Source organism: Dreissena polymorpha, chromosome 2, assembly GCF_020536995.1.
Source record: "Dreissena polymorpha isolate Duluth1 chromosome 2, UMN_Dpol_1.0, whole genome shotgun sequence".
Lineage (NCBI taxonomy): Eukaryota > Metazoa > Mollusca > Bivalvia > Myida > Dreissenidae > Dreissena > Dreissena polymorpha.
Window position 1 is genome coordinate 126775396 of NC_068356.1, and position 19425 is coordinate 126794820.

The following is a 19425-nucleotide window of genomic DNA, read 5'->3' on the forward strand; positions in this document are numbered from 1 at the left end:
TCAATCTTTCCTTACTGTAATAGCATCATTCTTTCCGTACTGTAATCACATCATTCTTTCCTTACTGTAATCACATCATTCTTTCTGAAGCCCAGTTCATCATCGTCATGGCGTTCAAAGTCAAGTAGGGCCTTGGCACGTCTGCGTCGATTGCGTGCCACATTGACGTAGTTCTCCAGGTCGCGGGCATGACTCTCCATGGAATAGTCCGCCGAAAGATTCTGAAAAATACATTTGCTCTGTGAAAGAGGATGGGGTTTTAAGCAAGTGCAAATTGTTGTTCCAGATTAGCCTGTGCAGTCCAGACAGGCTTATCAGGGACAACATTTTCTGCTTTTGTTGTATTTTTCATCTAATGTTAGACTCTTCTTGACGAAATTCCAGCTTAAGTGGAAAGTCTCAACCCTTATAAGCCTGTGCCAAATGCACACGCTAATCTAGAACGACACTTTACGCATTTTTACAAACACCAGTTACAACCACCATCATCAGACTGTTTTTACAGCATTTTTAGCCATTCGGGGCCCTGGTACAGAACAACTTAAGTTATTTGCTATTGATTTACCTTTTTTTATAGACATTTTGTGTTTATAACTCCCGAGTTGTAAAATCAAGTCATACATTTTTAGTGTAAAAAACCCCCACATGTTTATGGCCCTTAAAAACTTGTTTATCACTAGGTAATAACAACTGTCCATTAGTGTTTACATAGATGCAATGTACACATGTCCTGTTGATAGTTACCACAGCTGCAATTGATATTCAAATATTTAATTTTATTACATGTCCACTATGTTGACGACTTTGGTGTCAAGGGACTGGATACCTACCATTTTGTTGTTATTGGAGTCTATCTAATGACAACATGTATTTTGTTGTTTTTGGAGTCTAGCTATGGACTATTTTGTTGTTCTTGGATTCTTGGTATTGACTGTTTTGTTGTTCTTGGAATCTAGGTATTGACTGTTTTGGTGTTCTTGGAGTCTAGGTGTTGACTGTTTTGGTGTTCTTGGAGTCTAAGGTTTTACTATTTTGAATTCTTGGAGTATAGGTATTGACTATTTTGGTTTTCTTGGAGTCAAAATATTGACTGTTTGGGTGTTCTTGGCATCTAGGTATTGACTATTTGGGTGTTCTTGGAGTCTAGGTTTGGACTGTTTTGGTGTTCTTGGAGTCTAGGTTTTGACTGTTTTGGTGTTCTTGGAGTCTATGTATTGACTATTTTGATGTTCTTGGAGGTAGCTATTGACTATTTTGGTGTTCTTGGAGTCTAGGTTTTGACTGTTTTGATGTTCTTGGAGGTAGGTATTGACTATTTTGGCATTCTTGGAGTCTAGGTTTTGACTGTTTTGGTGTTCTTGGAGTCTATGTATTTAATGTTTTGGTGTTCTTGGAGGTAGGTATTGACTGCGTTGGTATTCTTGGAGGTAGGTATTGACTGTTTTGGTGTTCTTGGAGGTAGGTATTGACTGTTTTGGTGTTCTTCGAGTCTATGTAATTTCTGTTTTGGTATTCTTATAGCTAGGTTTTGACTATTTTGGTATTCTTGGAGCTAGGTTTTGACTATTTTGGTGTTCTTGGAGTCTAGGTTTTGACTATTTTGCTGTGCTTGGGGTCTAGGTATTTACTCTTTTAGCGTTCTTGAGGTCTAGGGGCAGAGTAATCACAACTGTGGCATTCTTAAAATCTGGAAACTGAATACTTTCTAGTTTGGTATTCTTGGGGTCTAAGTACTCACATATTTTTTTTCGAGTTCTAGGTATTTTTGTTGTACTCTTGGAGTGAAAGACAGAGTTCTCACAATTATGGTGTTCTTTAAATCTAGAAACTGAATACTTTCTTGTTTGGTGTTCTTGGGGTGTAAGTACTCACCATTTGGTGTTTTTTAGGTATAGGTACTCACAATTTTGGTGTTTTCGAGGTCTAGGTACTCACTATTTGGTGTTTTTGAGGTCTAGGTACTGTACTCACTATTTTGGTGTTCTTGTTGTCTAGGTACTGACTCACTAGTTTTGTGTTCTTGAGATCTAGGTACTGTACTCACTAGTTTTGTGTTCTTGTACCCTACTCACTACTTTGGTGTTCTTGAGGTCTAGGTACCATACTCACTATTTTGGTGTTCTTGAGGTTTAGGTACCATACTCACTATTTTGGTGTTATTGAGGTGTAGGTACCCTACTCACTATTTTGGTGTTCTTGAGGTCTAGTTACTGTACTCACTATTTTAGTGTTCTTGAGGTCTAGGTACCATACTCACTTTTTGTGGTGTTCTTGAGGTCTAGGTACCGTGCTCACTATTTTGGTGTTCTTGAGGTCTAGGTATCGTACTCACTATTTTGGTGTTCTTGAGGTCTAAGTACCATACACACTATTTTGGTGTTCTTGAGGTTTAGGTACCGTGCCCACTATTTTGGTGTTCTTGAGGTCTAGGTACCGTACTCACTATTTTGGTGTTCTTGAGGTATAGGTACCGTACTCACTATTTTGGTGTTGTGGGTCTAGCTTCGTATTGTTTTTTAATTCTTGGGGTGTACCTACTCACTATTATGGTGATCTTGGTGTCTAAATAATCTAGAAACCAGGGTAACAGATAAGGATCGTTTTGTCGTTTTAACTTATTGTATTTAACAGAAAGCAAATTGAAATTAAAAAAATCAATCATACAGAAAACGAATTGCAATTGCTTCTTTGTCGTTTTAGATGAACCATTTCCGTTCCTACAGTGTTTGATTTGAATTAGTATAATGTGACCTTTAGTGCAGGAAATATTTGTAGTAAGTTTATATTAACACCGGTTCATACCGATATCTATATAAACATTTACTTCCGTTATTAAAATTCTAACAAATGTTCGCTGTCTAACGCGGACAGGCGTGAAAACTTTAACAGCATTTGAGCCCAATATTTTAAAATTCTTTACCCAACCCGAACTGTTTGGAAAAGACGCTGTGAATAGCCTACTCTCAGATTAAATAATGCAGTTGATGACAAAATCTGAGATAGTCAGCACAAAACACAGTGGCTATTCCATGTTTTAAAAACATTTAACTTCGAGGCAAAATTATTTCCACTGGCCATAAGAGTGTAATCTGAGACTGTTCAAACAAAATAACTCATCAGCCATGAATGGTCTATAAACAGTTGCAAACAATTGTTGACAATGTGAATTTATAATGATTTCATTAATTGTAATAAGAATTGCTGAGAATTATTAATGCCCAAAATATAGAGCTAATCTCATCAATATAGGTAAGTTTTGATCAAATTGTTAAAAAAACTAATTGACAAATTGTTTTTGGGCATAATAACTAATTGTTTCAAATAGCCTGTAGTGAAAACTAATTGACATGAAATCTTATCTGTTGCCTTGAGAAACTGGAATCAAATTTATTTTGTGTTCTTGATGTCTAGGGATATGAAACTCACTGAGTTGTTCTAGATAATGGATATTTTTAATTTTGTTGTTTTTTAGTGTCAAAGTATTGATCATTTTGGTGCTCTCTAGGGTCTAGGTACTCACTATTTTGGTGTTTTTAGGGTCTAGGGACTGGAAGTGTCGAGCCACTTGTAGTATGGCCTCCCTCAGGTCTACCAGTAGCTCGGTCTGTCGTATGTTCTTGGCCTTCCCAAACTCATCATCATCAGTGTCTCCCCACAACAACATCGACATCAGAGACTTGGACCGACGCAGGTGGCGACGATTCAGTTGCTGTAAGTAAAATGCACATGTGAATTAGGATAACCATTTTAAATGCATGTAAGTTTAAATTCTTCCAGATAAGCCTGTGCAGTCTGCACAGGCTTTAATATCAGGGAAAACACGTCCTGTTTAAAAGAGGTCTCTTCTTAGTAAAAATCCACTTGAAGTGAGAGGTGTTGTCCCTGATTAGCCTCTGCAGACTTCACAGGCTTATCCAGGACAAAACTTACAGCGAATGCATTAAGCCACATCTTCCCTGAGCGAGGCTATGTTTTTCCCCAACCGTAGCGACATCAGCAACTTGAAACAGAATTTTTTTTTCTTCTTAAGTACATAAGAATCTCTTTTTCTTATGTATATTTCAGCCTCTTTCTTGGAAAATGGGCTTGATGCATTTACATAAAGTGTCGTCTCAAATCAGCATGTGCAGTCACAAAGGCAAATTAGGGACAACACTTTCCAATTTTATGGAATGCTTTGAATATCAGATGTCTTTTCAAAACAAACATCCAGTCAAGGCGGAAAGTGTCGTCCCTTATTAGCCTGAGCAGACTGCACAGGTTTATTATTCATATAGGACAATACTTAAAGCACATGCATTAAGCCCTGTTTTCCCAGAACAAGGCTCACTAAATCAAACCCTCATTTCAACTGAAAATAAAGAAGATATACATTCAAAAATTTTAATAAGATAAACCATCTCATGACAAATAAAAAACCATAAAAATAATGTTCAACATTTAAAACTGTGGAGTCCGCACTGGCTAATCAGGGACAACACATTCTTCTTTATGTTATTTTTCTCTTAAAGACAGTCTCTTTGTAACGAAAATCCAGCCTAGGCAGAAATTGTCGTCCCTGAATAGCCTGTGCGTATTGCAAAGACTAATATTGGTCAACACACATGCTTAACAGTGCAGTATACCTGTTTTGGGAGGTTCTTAGCAGACTCTGGATTCACAATGGCGCCCTGGTCAGCCATAATGTAGGCCAGGTGCTTGCGCCGGTGAGTGTCCACCACGATGTCCGTCAATGAACCACACACACGATATGACAGCTGAAACGGATGGGAAAAACTGCGGAATACAGTCAGTCATCATAGAATTTAGGCAGAAAGTACCATCCATGATTAGGCTGTTCAGACTGCACAGGCTAATCTAGGATGACACTTTATGCAGATAAGTGTGCACTACGATGTCTGTCAGTGAACTGCACACATGGTATGACAGATGAAATGGCACGAAGAGAACAACTCCAGACTAGAGTAGGCGATCCATGTCTGTCAGTGAACTGCACACATGGTATGACAGATGAAATGGCACGAAGAGAACAACTCCAGACTAGAGTAGGTGATCCATGTCTGTCAGTGAACTGCACACATGGTATGACAGATGAAATGGCACGAAGAGAACAACTCCAGACTAGAGTAGGTGATCCATGTCTGTCAGTGAACTGCACACATAGTATGACAGATGAAATGGCACGAAGAGAACAACTCCAGACTAGAGTAGGTGATCCATGTCTGTCAGTGAACTGCACACATGGTATGACAGATGAAATGGCACGAAGAGAACAACTCCAGACTAGAGTAGGTGATCCATGTCTGTCAGTGAACTGCACACATGGTATGACAGATGAAATGGCACGAAGAGAACAACTCCAGACTAGAGTAGGTGATCCATGTCTGTCAGTGAACTGCACACATGGTATGACAGATGAAATGGCACGAAGAGAACAACTCCAGACTAGAGTAGGTGATCCATGTCTGTCAGTGAACTGCACACATGGTATGACAGATGAAATGGCACGAAGAGAACAACTCCAGACTAGAGTAGGTGATCCATGTCTGTCAGTGAACTGCACACATGGTATGACAGATGAAATGGCACGAAGAGAACAACTCGAGACTACAGTAGGTGATCCAACAACTCCAGACTACAGTAGGTGATCCAACAACTCGAGACTACAGTAGGTGATCCTATGATCAGTGTTATCTGAAAACTGGGCTCAATGTATGTGAGAAGAATGTCTTTATGAGGAAATGCATAGAGACAAAAAAATTGAGTGTTTTTCAAAATAAATGAGGTCCTTCTGAGCCTGAGGCTACATTATGTGAATCCTAGCGCTCCTACTTAATTCACTAACTAGACTCAAATAAAGTTGAGACATATTTTGAATTTAGCCGCAATTTCTAGCTATTTGAGTTTTAATGAAAAGCATATTATTTTGGAGTTGTCTTGTGCTGTGGGCCAAAACAGGTTACCAGGAGTACACCCCACCTGTCCGGTATGGTAAACCACTAACCAAAGCACCAGGAACCTGGATGACCTAGGTGAGGAGCGCAAGTACCAACCACTGCGCTTACCGGACAGCCTCAAGAGCCGAGACGTGGATGCATACCTCTATGAGTTCATCCACGTCCTGAACATCTCCAGGCACATCTGACAGAGCGTTAAAGATCTGGGCCGAGTTGTCATACGTCTTCAACTCTGTCTCCTGAATCACATACAACATTTAAGAAGTCAAGAACTTAATAACATCTCCTGAACAAATACAGCTTTGTGAAGAGTCAATAACATTGTTAAGCCTTGTCCTGGGAAAAGGGGCCTTATGCATGTGGGTTAAGTTTCGTCCCAGATTAGCCTATGAAGCACAGACTAATCAGGCACAACACTACTCACATGCATTAACTGAAGTTTTACAAGCGCAAAGTTAAAATAAAGTAATTGGAATTTACAAGGAACAGCATGTTATAGACTGATCATGTTATAGACTGATCATGGTTTTGGTTGATCATGTGATAGACTGATCATGTTATAGACTTATCATGGTAATGGTTGATTATGTTATAGATTTATCATGTTATAGGCTGATCATGGCATTGGTTGATTATGTTACAAATTGATCATATTTTAGATTTATTATGTTATAAAATGATCATGCTGTATCATGTAATTGACAGTTCATGCCATGCAGTTTTTATGTGTATGAAACTTCAACAGCACTCCAATTGTTAACTAACAGTGACAAATTTTCCAAAAGGTTTAGTATTTAAGCTATACAAAATCCATATTTTCATGCATAGCTCAGGGAAGGCGATACCTTCATTTTCAGCATGCCCATAGTGCACTGGAAGAGGACGGTGGATCCCTCATAGAAAAAGAGATCCCAGAGACGTAGCAGAACCTTCATGTGGACAACACTCGCAAACAGGGTCAGGAACCAGTGCAGGCTGATAAGGGATAGCTCTGGAAGCACGTGCATGCATGCAGGGAACCGGCAAAACAGCAGCACTGGCTGCAGAGTTATTTGTGTCTCGTTCTAGGAAAATGGGGCTTCATGCATGTGGGTATAAAGTGTCATCCCAGATTAGTCTGTGAAGTCTGCACAGGCTAATCGACGGCAATACTTTCCGCTTTTATTGTATTATTTTGTTAAAAGGCAGTAAATTCTTACTGAAAAACAAGTCTGAGTAGAAAGTGTTGTCCCTGATTAACCTGTTCTGACTGCAAAGGCTCATATGGGATGACACTTTATGTACATGCATTAAGCCCATCCTTCCCAGAACACGGCTAAATCTTGTAATGCTGTTAGTTGGGGATTATTTTACAGGTCTTACAGAGTACAGCATTGCTGGCATTTTGACCTCTTATGCTTAACAGGCATCGTGCGAATATGTTTTTTAATTGTAGTAGTAGTTGTAGTAGTTCATTATATATCAACTGTTACAGCATTCAGTTAAGGTTACTAAAGCCACAATTGCGCTAAGATATATAAAAAATTCTGCAGGTATATAAGACATTTTGCAGGTATATCAGACATTTTGCACCATGCAACAAACCAGGTACGTACCGATGTCATGCTGCTTTAAGACGAGGTCTGTGTCGGGCAGATAACTCACAATCAACTGCCTGAGAACACGCTGGTCAGCCTACGCACAAAACACAACTAGATACATACAGATCTACAATTGTTAGAATGAATAACAATTGAGCCTCTCTCCGGTACAATGGTGTTTCATGCATGAGCATAAAGAGTTGTTTCAGATTGGCCTGTGCAGTCTGAAGAGGCTAATTAGGCACATCACTTTTTACTTAAAATGGATTTTTCGCTATAAAGAAGAGACTTCCTTTAAACGATAAATACCAAAAAGCAAAAAGTGTCCTCCCCGATCAGCATGTGCCGAGTGCACAATCTAATCTGGCACAACACTTGATGTGAATGCATTTAGCCCCATTTTCCCAGATTGAGGCTCAATTATTCAAGATCTGTAACAAACGGTCTGATTTATCAAATGTCTAATTTTGTTACATAATCACAGAAAATATGGTCACAGGCTAATAGAAAATATCTCATTAAAACGGTAGATAATTGGCAATACATTTTTTGAAACCATAACATCTGCAGAGGCCCCAAAAGTTGGTTCAGTATGACATCATATCACACACTAAGCACATAATTATTAGAAATTCTAAAACATATGTGAAAATCAATAATGTTTTAACAAGCGAAAAAACATTTCTTTTATGACCCACATTTATATATATATATGAGCAGTGCTCTGTTAAGCGGGGGTTTAATGTATGTGCGTAAAGTGTCATAAACGGTCAGCACAGACTAAGCAGGGACGACAATTTCCGCGTAAACTTGATTTTTGCTAAAAAGAGCCTGTCTTGAAGCGAAAAATATCATGCAAGCAAAAAGTTTTGTCCCTGTTTAGCCTGTGCTGACTACACAGGCTAATCTCGGATGACACTTAACACACATGCATTAAACCCCTTTTTAACGGAGCACGACTCATATCTATATAGATCTTTTCTTATTTCAAGCTAAAATGTCAGTATCCATAGCTTTTAGTATTTCTGATAATTATGGCTCCATATGTTAGCACAAAATTAGCTGGTGTATGGTATACCTGACCTGTATACCAAAAGTTCTTAGTAGTATCACATCATGAATGTGCCAGTGATTCCTAGAGTGCATGTGCTATACAGAGGTTTTTTTATCATTTTGATAATGGTGCTGGGGCCCTTTGGATTGCGTTGTTTTGACTTCAGTTGAGAAACTGGTGGGGTTTTAGCTAACATTATTTAAAATTGAGAATAAGTGTTTCCAAAATTGTATTTACAGAACTCACTTTATATTTTCAACTCACAAAACTGCATGGGGAAATTAACTTATTTTTTTTTTTTTGTATAAATAATACTTTTTTATATAGGGAATTATGCTGATAAGCGGCCAAAAGTTTTGACCAAACACTGGTATTCCTCACCTGTATGCCCAGTAAAGTGCTGGAGTAGTAAGAGGCAGGAAGTAGGTCCTCTATGATTGCACACATCATCCAGAATGTGTCCTCTTCTTCCATAAATAACAGAAGGCTGGCAGCAATCTGAAACACAAAGATGTTTGCTTGCAGCATTCTGAAACACACAGGTGTTAGCTTGCAGCAATCTGAAACACACATGTGTTAGCTTGCAGCAATCTGAAACACACAGGTGTTTGCTTGCAGCAATCTGAAACACACAGGTGCTTGCTTGCAGCAATCTGAAACACACAAGTGTTTGCTTGCAGCAATCTGAAACACATAGGTGTTTGCTTGCAGCAATCTGAAACACACAGGTGTTTGCTTGCAGCAATCTGAAACACACAGGTGTTTGCTTGCAGCAATCTGAAACACACAGGTGTTTACTCTGATTTATTTGTAATCTGTGTATGCAGATTTAAGTGCTGACCAGAAATGAACTTTCCACCTAGACTGGATTTACTTCCTTTAAATTTATTCCATACAAGAGGAAAGTAATCTGCCAGATTTCCATAGACTTAACAGGGATGACACTTTTAACACTTACATTTTTCCCAGAGCAAAGCTCATTTATTTGCAAAAGTGAGTGGTTTAGAATGCAATCTCAAGCAAGGTCAGCATAATATCTACAGGCAGAATTCAGCCCCCTTTTATCCATGAGCGGGGCTCATTACAAATTTCTAACTCAATTGTTGTGCCACTCACCACCCCTGTTCCCTGGCAGTAGCCGATGTCAGGGTAGAGCCAGGCCAGTCCGCGCAGGATACGTCTCAGTCGGGGGATCCCTGTACTGTGGATGTTGCAGTAGCACGCATTGCTTGGCATGGTACGCAACAGGTCCTGACAAAAATAATACAGATCTAATGAGCCTTGTTATGGGAAAACTGGGCTTAATGCATGTGAGTAGTGTCATCCCAGATTAGGTTGTGCAGTCTGCAGTGGCGAATCTGGAACAACACTTTCTACCAGACTGGATAATTGTTGAGAAGAGACTTCCTTTAACCAAAAATTCCATAATAGCAGACAGTGTCGTCCCTCATTAGCCCGAACACTTAACACACATAAATTCAGCCAAGTTTTAAATAAATCTGCAAAAACATCAATATTTGTTTTTTACTTCACTGCAAAAGGCTAGCAGGCTTTTGATTGAATAACAACATCAGGTTAGGAAAATACCCTCTTACCCTGAGCCTCCTTAGAGGGTTCAATTAAAATCATCATTTGCATATAGATCTTTACAAGTTAATAACTATTTGTTAAATTAGTTTGACAATGAATAATTGGAAATCATTTAAAAGGAGGAGTAATCACACCAAGCTTTCACTTGTATTCACCTTCTCAATCTGTTTGGAGGTCATGAGATGGTCATTGGAGCTGGCCTTAACAATGTCCTTGTAGGTCAGGTCAGATTTCTTCTTCTTGTCAAGAGCGCCCGAGAGTCTCACCCAGAGATGTGGGCGCAGTGAGTGGGGAATACCCGCCCGCACCATCTGACGTAGTTTCTCTGTGCGCTGGAAACGACTGTCAACCTGAAACACACACAGCAGTTTAGTTTTGCATTGAAAACCTAAGTCTTATTGAAAGGCTCTCCTGTCCATTTCCTGAAAAGAACCAGTACTTGGTGTCTTTAGGGGAGATCTAAAGAAATCACCCATGTTGGTGATTGAACCCATGACGCCCCGGTCTCTAGGCAGACACCGTATTGACTAGACCACATCAACAACACAGCAGTGAGCATTCTAGATGACTATGTATGACCTCACCTTGTCCCAGGTGAGATCCTCCACCTCCTCATTGTGTGTGAACTCTAGGTAGGCGACCCATTTCAGGCGATGCTGAGGTTCCTCCATGAACGGCGTGCTCAACAGCTTGCTGGAATTCTCTTCGGGGCCATCTGTAACAGTAAAAGTAGCTTTTAGCGTTTGTAATGCATATCAATTGGATAATTTGGGGTTTCTGTTGTTTCTGTTGAAAATTTTGACACATTGATTAATAGATCAAGATTGTGTGAAAAGCCCAGAAGTCAGGTTGAGTGATGAACATTTTTATCAATTGTTCCAATTGTGAATTTCAGTGACTAAGATGTTTTTTCTTGTTATTTAAATACACGATAATTAAAGGCATGCTTACAAAATTCAAGTCTTTAAACAAATCCCAATTATATTTCAATTTTAAGACTACACTTGAGTGATGCTCTAAGAAAGATGGCTTAAATGTAGCCCACACAGATTGATCAGGAATATCATGTTCTGTCTTTACTTGAATTTCTTAAAAAGAGACTTCCTTTAAATGAAAAATACCATAAAAGTCTGCGATGATATTTACCCTCTAAACTGGATTTTCTTTAATAAACCAATTCTGTTTAGCCTAACTAATCAACATTCTAATCTGCAACATCACTTATAATACACATGCATTAAGCCCAGGTCATGTCAATTCTGCTGGCAGACATTACCTTCCTCCTCCACTTTGAAACCAAACTCGTCATAGCGATAGTCCAGCTGACCATTACTGTCTTCTGGCTTCAAACAGAAATATATGAACCTCATTATTTATACATCAACCTCCCTCTGGTGGAAAAACAGGGTGAATGCATGTGCATTAAGTGTCGTCCCAATATAGACTGGTTTCTCCTAACAGGGTGAATGCATAAGCATTAAGTGTTGTCCCAATATAGACTGGATTCTCCTAACAGGGTGAATGCATGTGCATTAAGTGTCGTCCCAATTTAGACTGGATTCTCCTAACAGGGTGCATGCATGTGCATTAAGTGTCGTCCCAATATAGACTGGATTCTCCTAACAGGGTGAATACATGTGCATTAAGTGTCGTCCCAATATAGACTGGATTCTCCTAACAGGGTGAATACATGTGCATTAAGTGTCGTCCCAATATAGACTGGATTCTCCTAACAGGGTGAATACATGTGCATTAAGTGTTGTCCCAATATAGACTGGATTCTCCTAACAGGGTGAATACATGTGCATTAAGTGTTGTCCCAATATAGACTGGATTCTCCTAACAGGGTGAATGCATGTGCATTAAGTGTCGTCCCAATATAGACTGGATTCTCCTAACAGGGTGAATACATGTGCATTAAGTGTCGTCCCAATATAGACTGGATTCTCCTAACAGGATGAATACATGTGCATTAAGTGTCGTCCCAATATAGACTGGATTCTCCTAACAGGGTGAATACATGTGCATTAAGTGTTGTCCCAATATAGACTGGATTCTCCTAACAGGGTGAATGCATGTGCATTAAGTGTCATCCCAATTTAGACTGGATTCTCCTAACAGGGTGAATACATGTGCATTAAGTGTCGTCCCAATATAGACTGGATTCTCCTAACAGGGTGAATGCATGTGCATTAAGTGTCGTCCCAATTTAGACTGGATTCTCCTAACAGGGTGCATGCATGTGCATTAAGTGTTGTCCCAATATAGACTGGATTCTCCTAACAGGGAGAATGCATGTGCATTAAGTGTCGTCCCAATATAGACTGGATTCTCCTAACAGGGTGAATGCATGTGCATTAAGTGTCGTCCCAATATAGACTGGATTCTCCTAACAGGGTGAACGCACGTGCATTAAGTGTCGTCCCAATATAGACTGGATTCTCCTAACAGGGTGAATGCACATGCATTAAGTGTTGTCCCAATATAGACTGGATTCTCCTAACAGGGTGAATGCACGTGCATTAAGTGTCGTCCCAATATAGACTGGATTCTCCTAACAGGGTGAATGCATGTGCATTAAGTGTCGTCCCAATATAGACTGGATTCTCCTAACAGGGTGAATGCATGTGCATTAAGTGTCGTCCCAATATAGACTGGATTCTCCTAACAGGGTGAATGCACGTGCATTAAGTGACGTCCCAATATAAACTGGATTCTCCTAACACAGTGAATGCATGTGCATTAAGTGTCGTCCCAATATAGACTGGATTCTCCTAACAGGGTGAATGCACGTGCATTAAGTGACGTCCCAATATAGACTGGATTCTCCTAACACAGTGAATGCATGTGCATTAAGTGTCGTCCCAATATAGACTGGATTCTCCTAACACAGTGAATGCATGTGCATTAAGTGTCGTCCCAATATAGACTGGATTCTCCTAACACAGTGAATGCATGTGCATTAAGTGTCGTCCCAATATAGACTGGATTCTCCTAAGGAAAAGAATCATTCACACTAAATTTCTATAAACAAAGAACATTTGAGGAATTTTAGGTTGACTGTATTTTCTACTTCCTGAAAATCCAGTCTATTATGGTATTACACTTTCCACATGTGCATTAAGTCTTGTTTCCTCAGAGCATGGCACATATGCAATGTTTTAGTTTTGTTTTGTTAACTTGAACTTCCCTACTCATTCACAATATCCTTACTCAATTTTGCAACAATATGTAAATTCATAAAGCATTTTTGTAAAACTAAACTGAAATTGAGACTGATGAAAGTGTGCTCTTATTGTTTTCAACGAAATTGGTGGTTTATAACTCTATAAGTTTGAAAACTATTTCAACCCCGTTGACCAAACTACCACTGTTGTCCTGTACCCATACAATTATCTGGGTTCTGCAAACAATCAACTGACCCATGAAGTAGAGTCCATGAGGTAATTGCATGTTTATCAACAGGATAAATGCTTGTAATTTTTAACCACAATATTGCAGTGAAAAACATCAAACAATAACAGTCCACCTAACAGATTTTGATTCATATTATTCAGATCATTTTATTAGAAAGAAGCATTCACTGACATTTTAAACATTTCTTTTACAAAATAATAATTTTGTAAGCAGTATAGGATCCTCTCTCTATACAAATAGGGCTTAATGAATGTGTGTAAAGTGTCGTCCCAGATAGGCCCATGCAGTCTGCACAGGCAAATCAGGGACGACACTTTTCCCCTAAACTGGATTTTCGTTAACTTTAAACAAAAATTCCATGAAAGCAAAACATGACATCTCTTATAAGCCTGTACTGACTGTAGAGCCTAAGCTGGAACTACACTTAACAAATGCATTAAGCACGTTTTTTCGAGAGTGTGGCTCATAAGTTAAATATTCATACCGGATTATTTAATTTCAGCATAATGTCCTGTGGCCACATAGAAGGTGTCAATGCAGAAAATGGACCCCCAGGGGTGGGGTTGAAATCCCCTTGTCCGCCCATGAATGGTTGTGCGCTGGACACACTAATAGATTCTGTGTAGTCGTTACCTTCATCTTCGTCTTCAGAGAGAGTTTCAACTGTAAAACAGGAAAACATAGACCCAGTGGTTTTAAAAGAAGCATCAAAACAAACCATTGATTTAAAAGCAATAACCACTACATTACCGTAAATTATTTTGCCTCAACCACAAATTAATACATTTGCCTGTATTGTATTGTAACTATTTTAATCTATACTCAATCCTTTTGCTCCTAAAAGCGAACTACATACATACACATGTGACATCAACAAACTAAAACAATTCAAAATGTTGTCTGCTTCTTGAATGAACATTTGAGCGAGTAGAACTCTTGCTAGTTCTTTTTGAATGCTCTGAGCTTTTATGAGTACATACGTACCGACCCGGAGGGTCAATAGCTGGGAGTTGTATTATTGCAACTAGAACTCACGCTTATTTTCCATTATATCTATAGAAAGGAAGTTGCATGTCATGCTAGAAATAAGAATGATTCTTCTATTTTCAGCACATTTTTAACATTTAAATGTATACACAATCTTTCCCCAGAATATCTTCAATCCTTGGTTAAAGTTAAATCCTCTACCTATAATTTCAGATATTCAAACATCCTTGAGACACCACAAGTAAGAACAACAAGGTATGGCAAAAATTCCTTTCGTTTTAAGGCTGTACAAGTGTGGAACAGCCTCCCAGAGGATATTCGCACAGTCGACAAATATAAAGACTTTGTACGGCTGATCCGCACCTGGACAGGTTCAAAATGTAAATGCGCCATGTGTGAGTAACCTGATTCTCACATTTTTTGCTTGCTTGCTTGTTTCTTGTTTTTTTTGCTGTCCTGCTTATATTATTTATTTATCTGTCAGTTAACCCCTTGTTTATTATCCTTGTATACAGTGTATATGAGTTTCTTGTGTGTTTAAAAAAAATAAATATAAATAAACTTGTATATATGTGTATATTATGTGCTATGTAGATGTTTTTTCATGTGATTAAATATGCTTTTTTATACTCCCTTCTTGTGTTTTTTTTAAATGTTAAAAACATGTATATATGTGCTATTTATTTGTTGTACTATGTAGTTATTGTGCATGTGCTTGTATATGCTTTTAAACATGAATTGTGTGCTATACTTGTTTGAATATCTTAAATTTTTAATATAGGTCTGCTTTGTTTGTACAACTTATAAGTGTTTAACATATGTTTTAATTATGAACTATATAAAAACAGCTCCAATATAGTTCTTATGTATATTTCCCTTTGTCACATCTATGTGTAACTGACAAAATATTATGCTTTTAATGAACATTTTTACTAAATTTTGTGTTTTATATGCTCTAAATATGTCCTTGTAGTATAACTGCTTATATAATATGCTAAATCTTTCTTTCTTTCAGCTCAATATACACCTGTTATATATATACAATTGTTTTGTCGGGAAATAGCTCATGAGCTAATGTTTATTGTTATTCACATCCGACGTTAAATAAAGATTCTTGTATTTTGTATCTCGTAATGTATAATTTTAATCAATAAAAATTGTAACACACATATGATACGTAGATAACACGATTAAGAAAAGAAATAAATTGAAAACTGCATTCGAGAATATGTTGAATTAATTTGATTTAACGTATATATTTGGACACAATCATTATATTTACAGAACTTGAACGGATACGAGGGCATGATCATGATGAATTGGAGGCTTTATTGAAACTTGTAAAACACTGCCTTTCGAGATACACGCCTTTAGTAACTCTGTCACTATAACCATCAGTCGATCGAACGCCGAATACTGTTTTCGCAAGTTCCATATTAACAAGATGTTATATCTAATTTATACATCCATTTTCTGTGTTTCGTTATAATGAATGTGTGGGAGTCTGGCTGCGGATGAATATTCGATAAAGTGTAAACAAACGAGACTTCTTGACTTTGAACAGAAAAGTTATGCATTAAATAAATTATGATGGCTTTAAGAGGGTTAATAATCAATAACTATTTATGTTATATCTAAAATAAACGAATATATTTAAAGCTTTTACGAACTATTTTCTACAATTGTGTACCTCGAACTATTTTCAACACGTAATATGGGTAAAACTAATTACAATTAATGCAACTCCGTAATGTAATATGGATCAACGTTATTTATGGTCAAGGCAGCAAAAGACACACAAAATCCAATTTCCTACACATGTGGTTAGATTGTGGCTATGATAATAGTTAGTAAAAATATCATTTTAAAGGGAATAAAATCAAACTTAACGAAAAATCAACTTCTCTGAAAAAAATAAATATTTTATAGTGAATTTTTTTCTTCAGAGAAGTTGATTTTTCGTTATAATTTGGCTACTTTTCATCCAAAATGATATTTTTACTAATTATTATCATAGCAACACGCTTACCACTTGTCCTTCCAATAGTATTTCAGTCAAATCAAGGCGATAAATTTGCCAACTGACACTTTCCTGGAGTACCAGTTCGAAATGCACATATCTATATGCATAAACCGACATTTGAAAAATTTCTGGTTAAGTCGGTATACCATAACTTACAAATGTCATTATTGAATCAGATAAATGGGGAAAATAGACATAGAATGGATTTCACATTTGAAACCGGTATTTCACATTTGTGTAAATGAACCGGTTATCCGGTTTAAAATGTAGAATTCTACTCCCGACGGAATCCCCGCACTCATTTTTCTTTCCCCAATTTCGTACACTTGTTGGATTTCGTTCAATATTGACTGATGTTTTGGCGAGTAATGGAAATATTTTTCCACCGTGTTGATAATTGCCTGATACCGCTGCAGGTATTTATTGCTACTGTCCGCTAGCCAGGGCCAATATGTGCGCTATTCAGTGAACGCTGAGCATAAGTCCATTACGTAATTTACGTTCCTTCATTAGTGTGGTAACTCCACTGCGAACACCAGTTATTACACTAGCATCCTCCGTCGTTACTCACGCGATATTGTCCACACTTAAATTCCTCATTTCGAGAACGCGGATAATTAATGGCTCTGCCGCGTTCTTTTTGTGCATTCGTCTCTGTAAAGCTCCGGCCCTTACTTCCAGATACTTAGTGTGCTTCTGACCGCGGAGTTCATAATTCACGATAAACATCAATGTCTTTTCCTTAGACACGTCGGTCGATTCGTCACACATGAAAGAGAATATCCGGCATAGACGAATAAGTTAACATGCGTTGTTACAACCGGATTAAGATTATAAAACATTGCAGACGAATGCCTCAAGGCAATAGACCATTACATTTTCGTTTTGGGCTAAATAACCATGTATACCGGTAATATACAATGGCTTCACTCTACAGCTTAAAGTGAAATATATTTTCAGTAATGTATACCAGGGTGCATAATCAACTGGATTTTCAGCGGTTTACCCACGGGCTTGACAGAATGTAAACACACCGTTAAGAACTTTTTTTCCAATATCTCAAGTTATTTAAATACATTAGCAAAAATCTTAAGTACGTAAAAGAAAGTTTTTCTTGCAGTTTATGCCAATATCTTAAGGTATGTGAAAAAAACTTGAATACGTTTGATATCGGTGACAAAATTTCACGTTGCTTGAAGCATTACCGTGCAGTACACAATGATTTTTTAGCAAGAACAATGGCTTATTAAATAAACGCATGTATTTCACATTGCCATATGCAGCATAAATATCTAACTGCTGTAAATCAAACTGAATGGGTAAAACCAATTCAACAATTCCAGAAAATCGATTCTCCGAGTAATCTCAGGTTGTCTGGCTTTTTATTATTTAACATGTTTTACTTTTTGTCGGCGAAGATCACCGAAAGATATAAAACTGCATAGAATTTTTTAAATAAAAAGTTGAATTATCCTTCGATGGCATAGCTTTGCCTACGCCATCGAATGTTATTAATAGATTGAGAAGTACGCGTGCAGCTAGTGCAGTTCACTGATGTTAGGATCTAGGATCTATAAATTAACATATAATGCTTATTTATATAAACGTTTTAAGGATTGATCGAAACAAAAACATCAAACAATCAAAAGCCTATGGTAAGTTAAGAGATCTTTAAATGAATCTGTCTAAATTTCAAATTATGATAGGAAAACTGAAACTGTTTAATCGTGAGAAAAAATAATGTTACCGCCAGTTGTCTCTGTGTGTGTGTTTCTTTTTTTAAGGTAAGAGACCATTGGCCTGTACAATACTGGAAAATGCGTAGAAAACAAACAAACTGTAAAAGAATTAATTGGTCACCGCATCGAAACGGTCGATTCAAAGCATTTTTCGGGGGAGAGGGGGGGATTTACCGGCTGATAGCTAGAATTGGTCCGTAATAATTTATATACAACTCACGCGTAAATTAACATGTAACACATAGCATCAAAATTCAAATAACAAATCAGCAAGAATAATAACCATATTAACCGGCAATTTAAGTAATCAGCAGTTAACATATTCAGCGCGACAGAATAACAACTTTATCACAATAAAATGAAATAAATACAAGCTAAAGCATCAGCTAAATACCTTCTTGTCGACAGGCTTTTAAAACCTTGAATCATACAGTTAACATCACAATTAAGACATATTGGAATAATTCAGTGTTTAAAAAAATGATTTTCATATTTTGAAAGCGATCAGCATTTTCTTTTCAACCGTTGAAATACCTAATGCTGCGGGATCGACAGTGGTAGCGGTTAAGCTGTTGTTGAAATATCGTTTTCGCGTAGTGTAGTGTAACCACCAACCAATGTTACCAGTCCAAATTTTTCATGGATACCGCATAAACATCCGCTTATTATTAAGCTTTCAACTGAAAGCATCAACTAACAGAATAATTTCTTGTTTGTCTTATTTTCGATTATTAATTTTAAACAAATAAAACATTTTTGATATTATATTACTAAAACTTACGGAATTATACATTTAGTTCCCGTACTATTTTCGATGCAGGTGATTCTGCGGAAGTGACTATTTACAGCAAATATGTAAACAGGTTCCAAGCGACAATAGGAAAGTGAGAAAAGTGAAATCGTGAATGATTTAATTATCCAATAAGGAGTACTATCTCATTGTGTTTATTTGCTTAAGGTATAAAAATGTCATCTGAAACGGTTGCAAAAGTCGTTGGAAAAAAGCTGTAAGTATTATTGCCAGTCATTTAAATTGAATTTTAATTGCCAATTACTTTCAATTAGCCTTAGGAACTTC

General features: G+C 37.5%; 2 protein-coding genes across 22 annotated transcripts in view; one reads left to right on the plus strand and one right to left on the minus strand.

Annotated features, from left to right (window-relative positions):
- The window catches only part of LOC127868925 (small G protein signaling modulator 3 homolog), a 32656-nt gene extending 16554 nt beyond the window's left edge, over positions 1–16102 (minus strand). For 2 of the 3 annotated variants that reach the window (XM_052411089.1, XM_052411090.1), the window contains exons 1-13: positions 15954–16102; positions 14083–14261; positions 11458–11524; positions 10766–10896; positions 10337–10531; positions 9708–9842; positions 8973–9089; positions 7553–7631; positions 6803–6948; positions 6101–6196; positions 4626–4757; positions 3521–3709; positions 66–221 (exon numbers count right to left, since the gene is read on the minus strand). In XM_052411089.1, coding sequence (XP_052267049.1) covers positions 66–221; positions 3521–3709; positions 4626–4757; positions 6101–6196; positions 6803–6948; positions 7553–7631; positions 8973–9089; positions 9708–9842; positions 10337–10531; positions 10766–10896; positions 11458–11524; positions 14083–14261; positions 15954–16020 — 1689 coding nt within the window. In that variant the 5' untranslated portion in view covers positions 16021–16102. The remainder of the gene's footprint in view (positions 1–65; positions 222–3520; positions 3710–4625; positions 4758–6100; positions 6197–6802; positions 6949–7552; positions 7632–8972; positions 9090–9707; positions 9843–10336; positions 10532–10765; positions 10897–11457; positions 11525–14082; positions 14262–15953) is intronic. The other variant, XM_052411092.1, reaches the window with a different exon arrangement.
- A 2883-nt stretch (positions 16103–18985) lies between these two features.
- The window catches only part of LOC127868927 (uncharacterized), a 62074-nt gene continuing 61634 nt past the window's right edge, over positions 18986–19425 (plus strand). For all 19 annotated transcript variants that reach the window (XM_052411093.1, XM_052411098.1, XM_052411102.1 and 16 more), the window contains exon 1: positions 18986–19354. In XM_052411093.1, the coding sequence (XP_052267053.1) occupies positions 19314–19354 (41 nt within the window). In that variant the 5' untranslated portion in view covers positions 18986–19313. The remainder of the gene's footprint in view (positions 19355–19425) is intronic.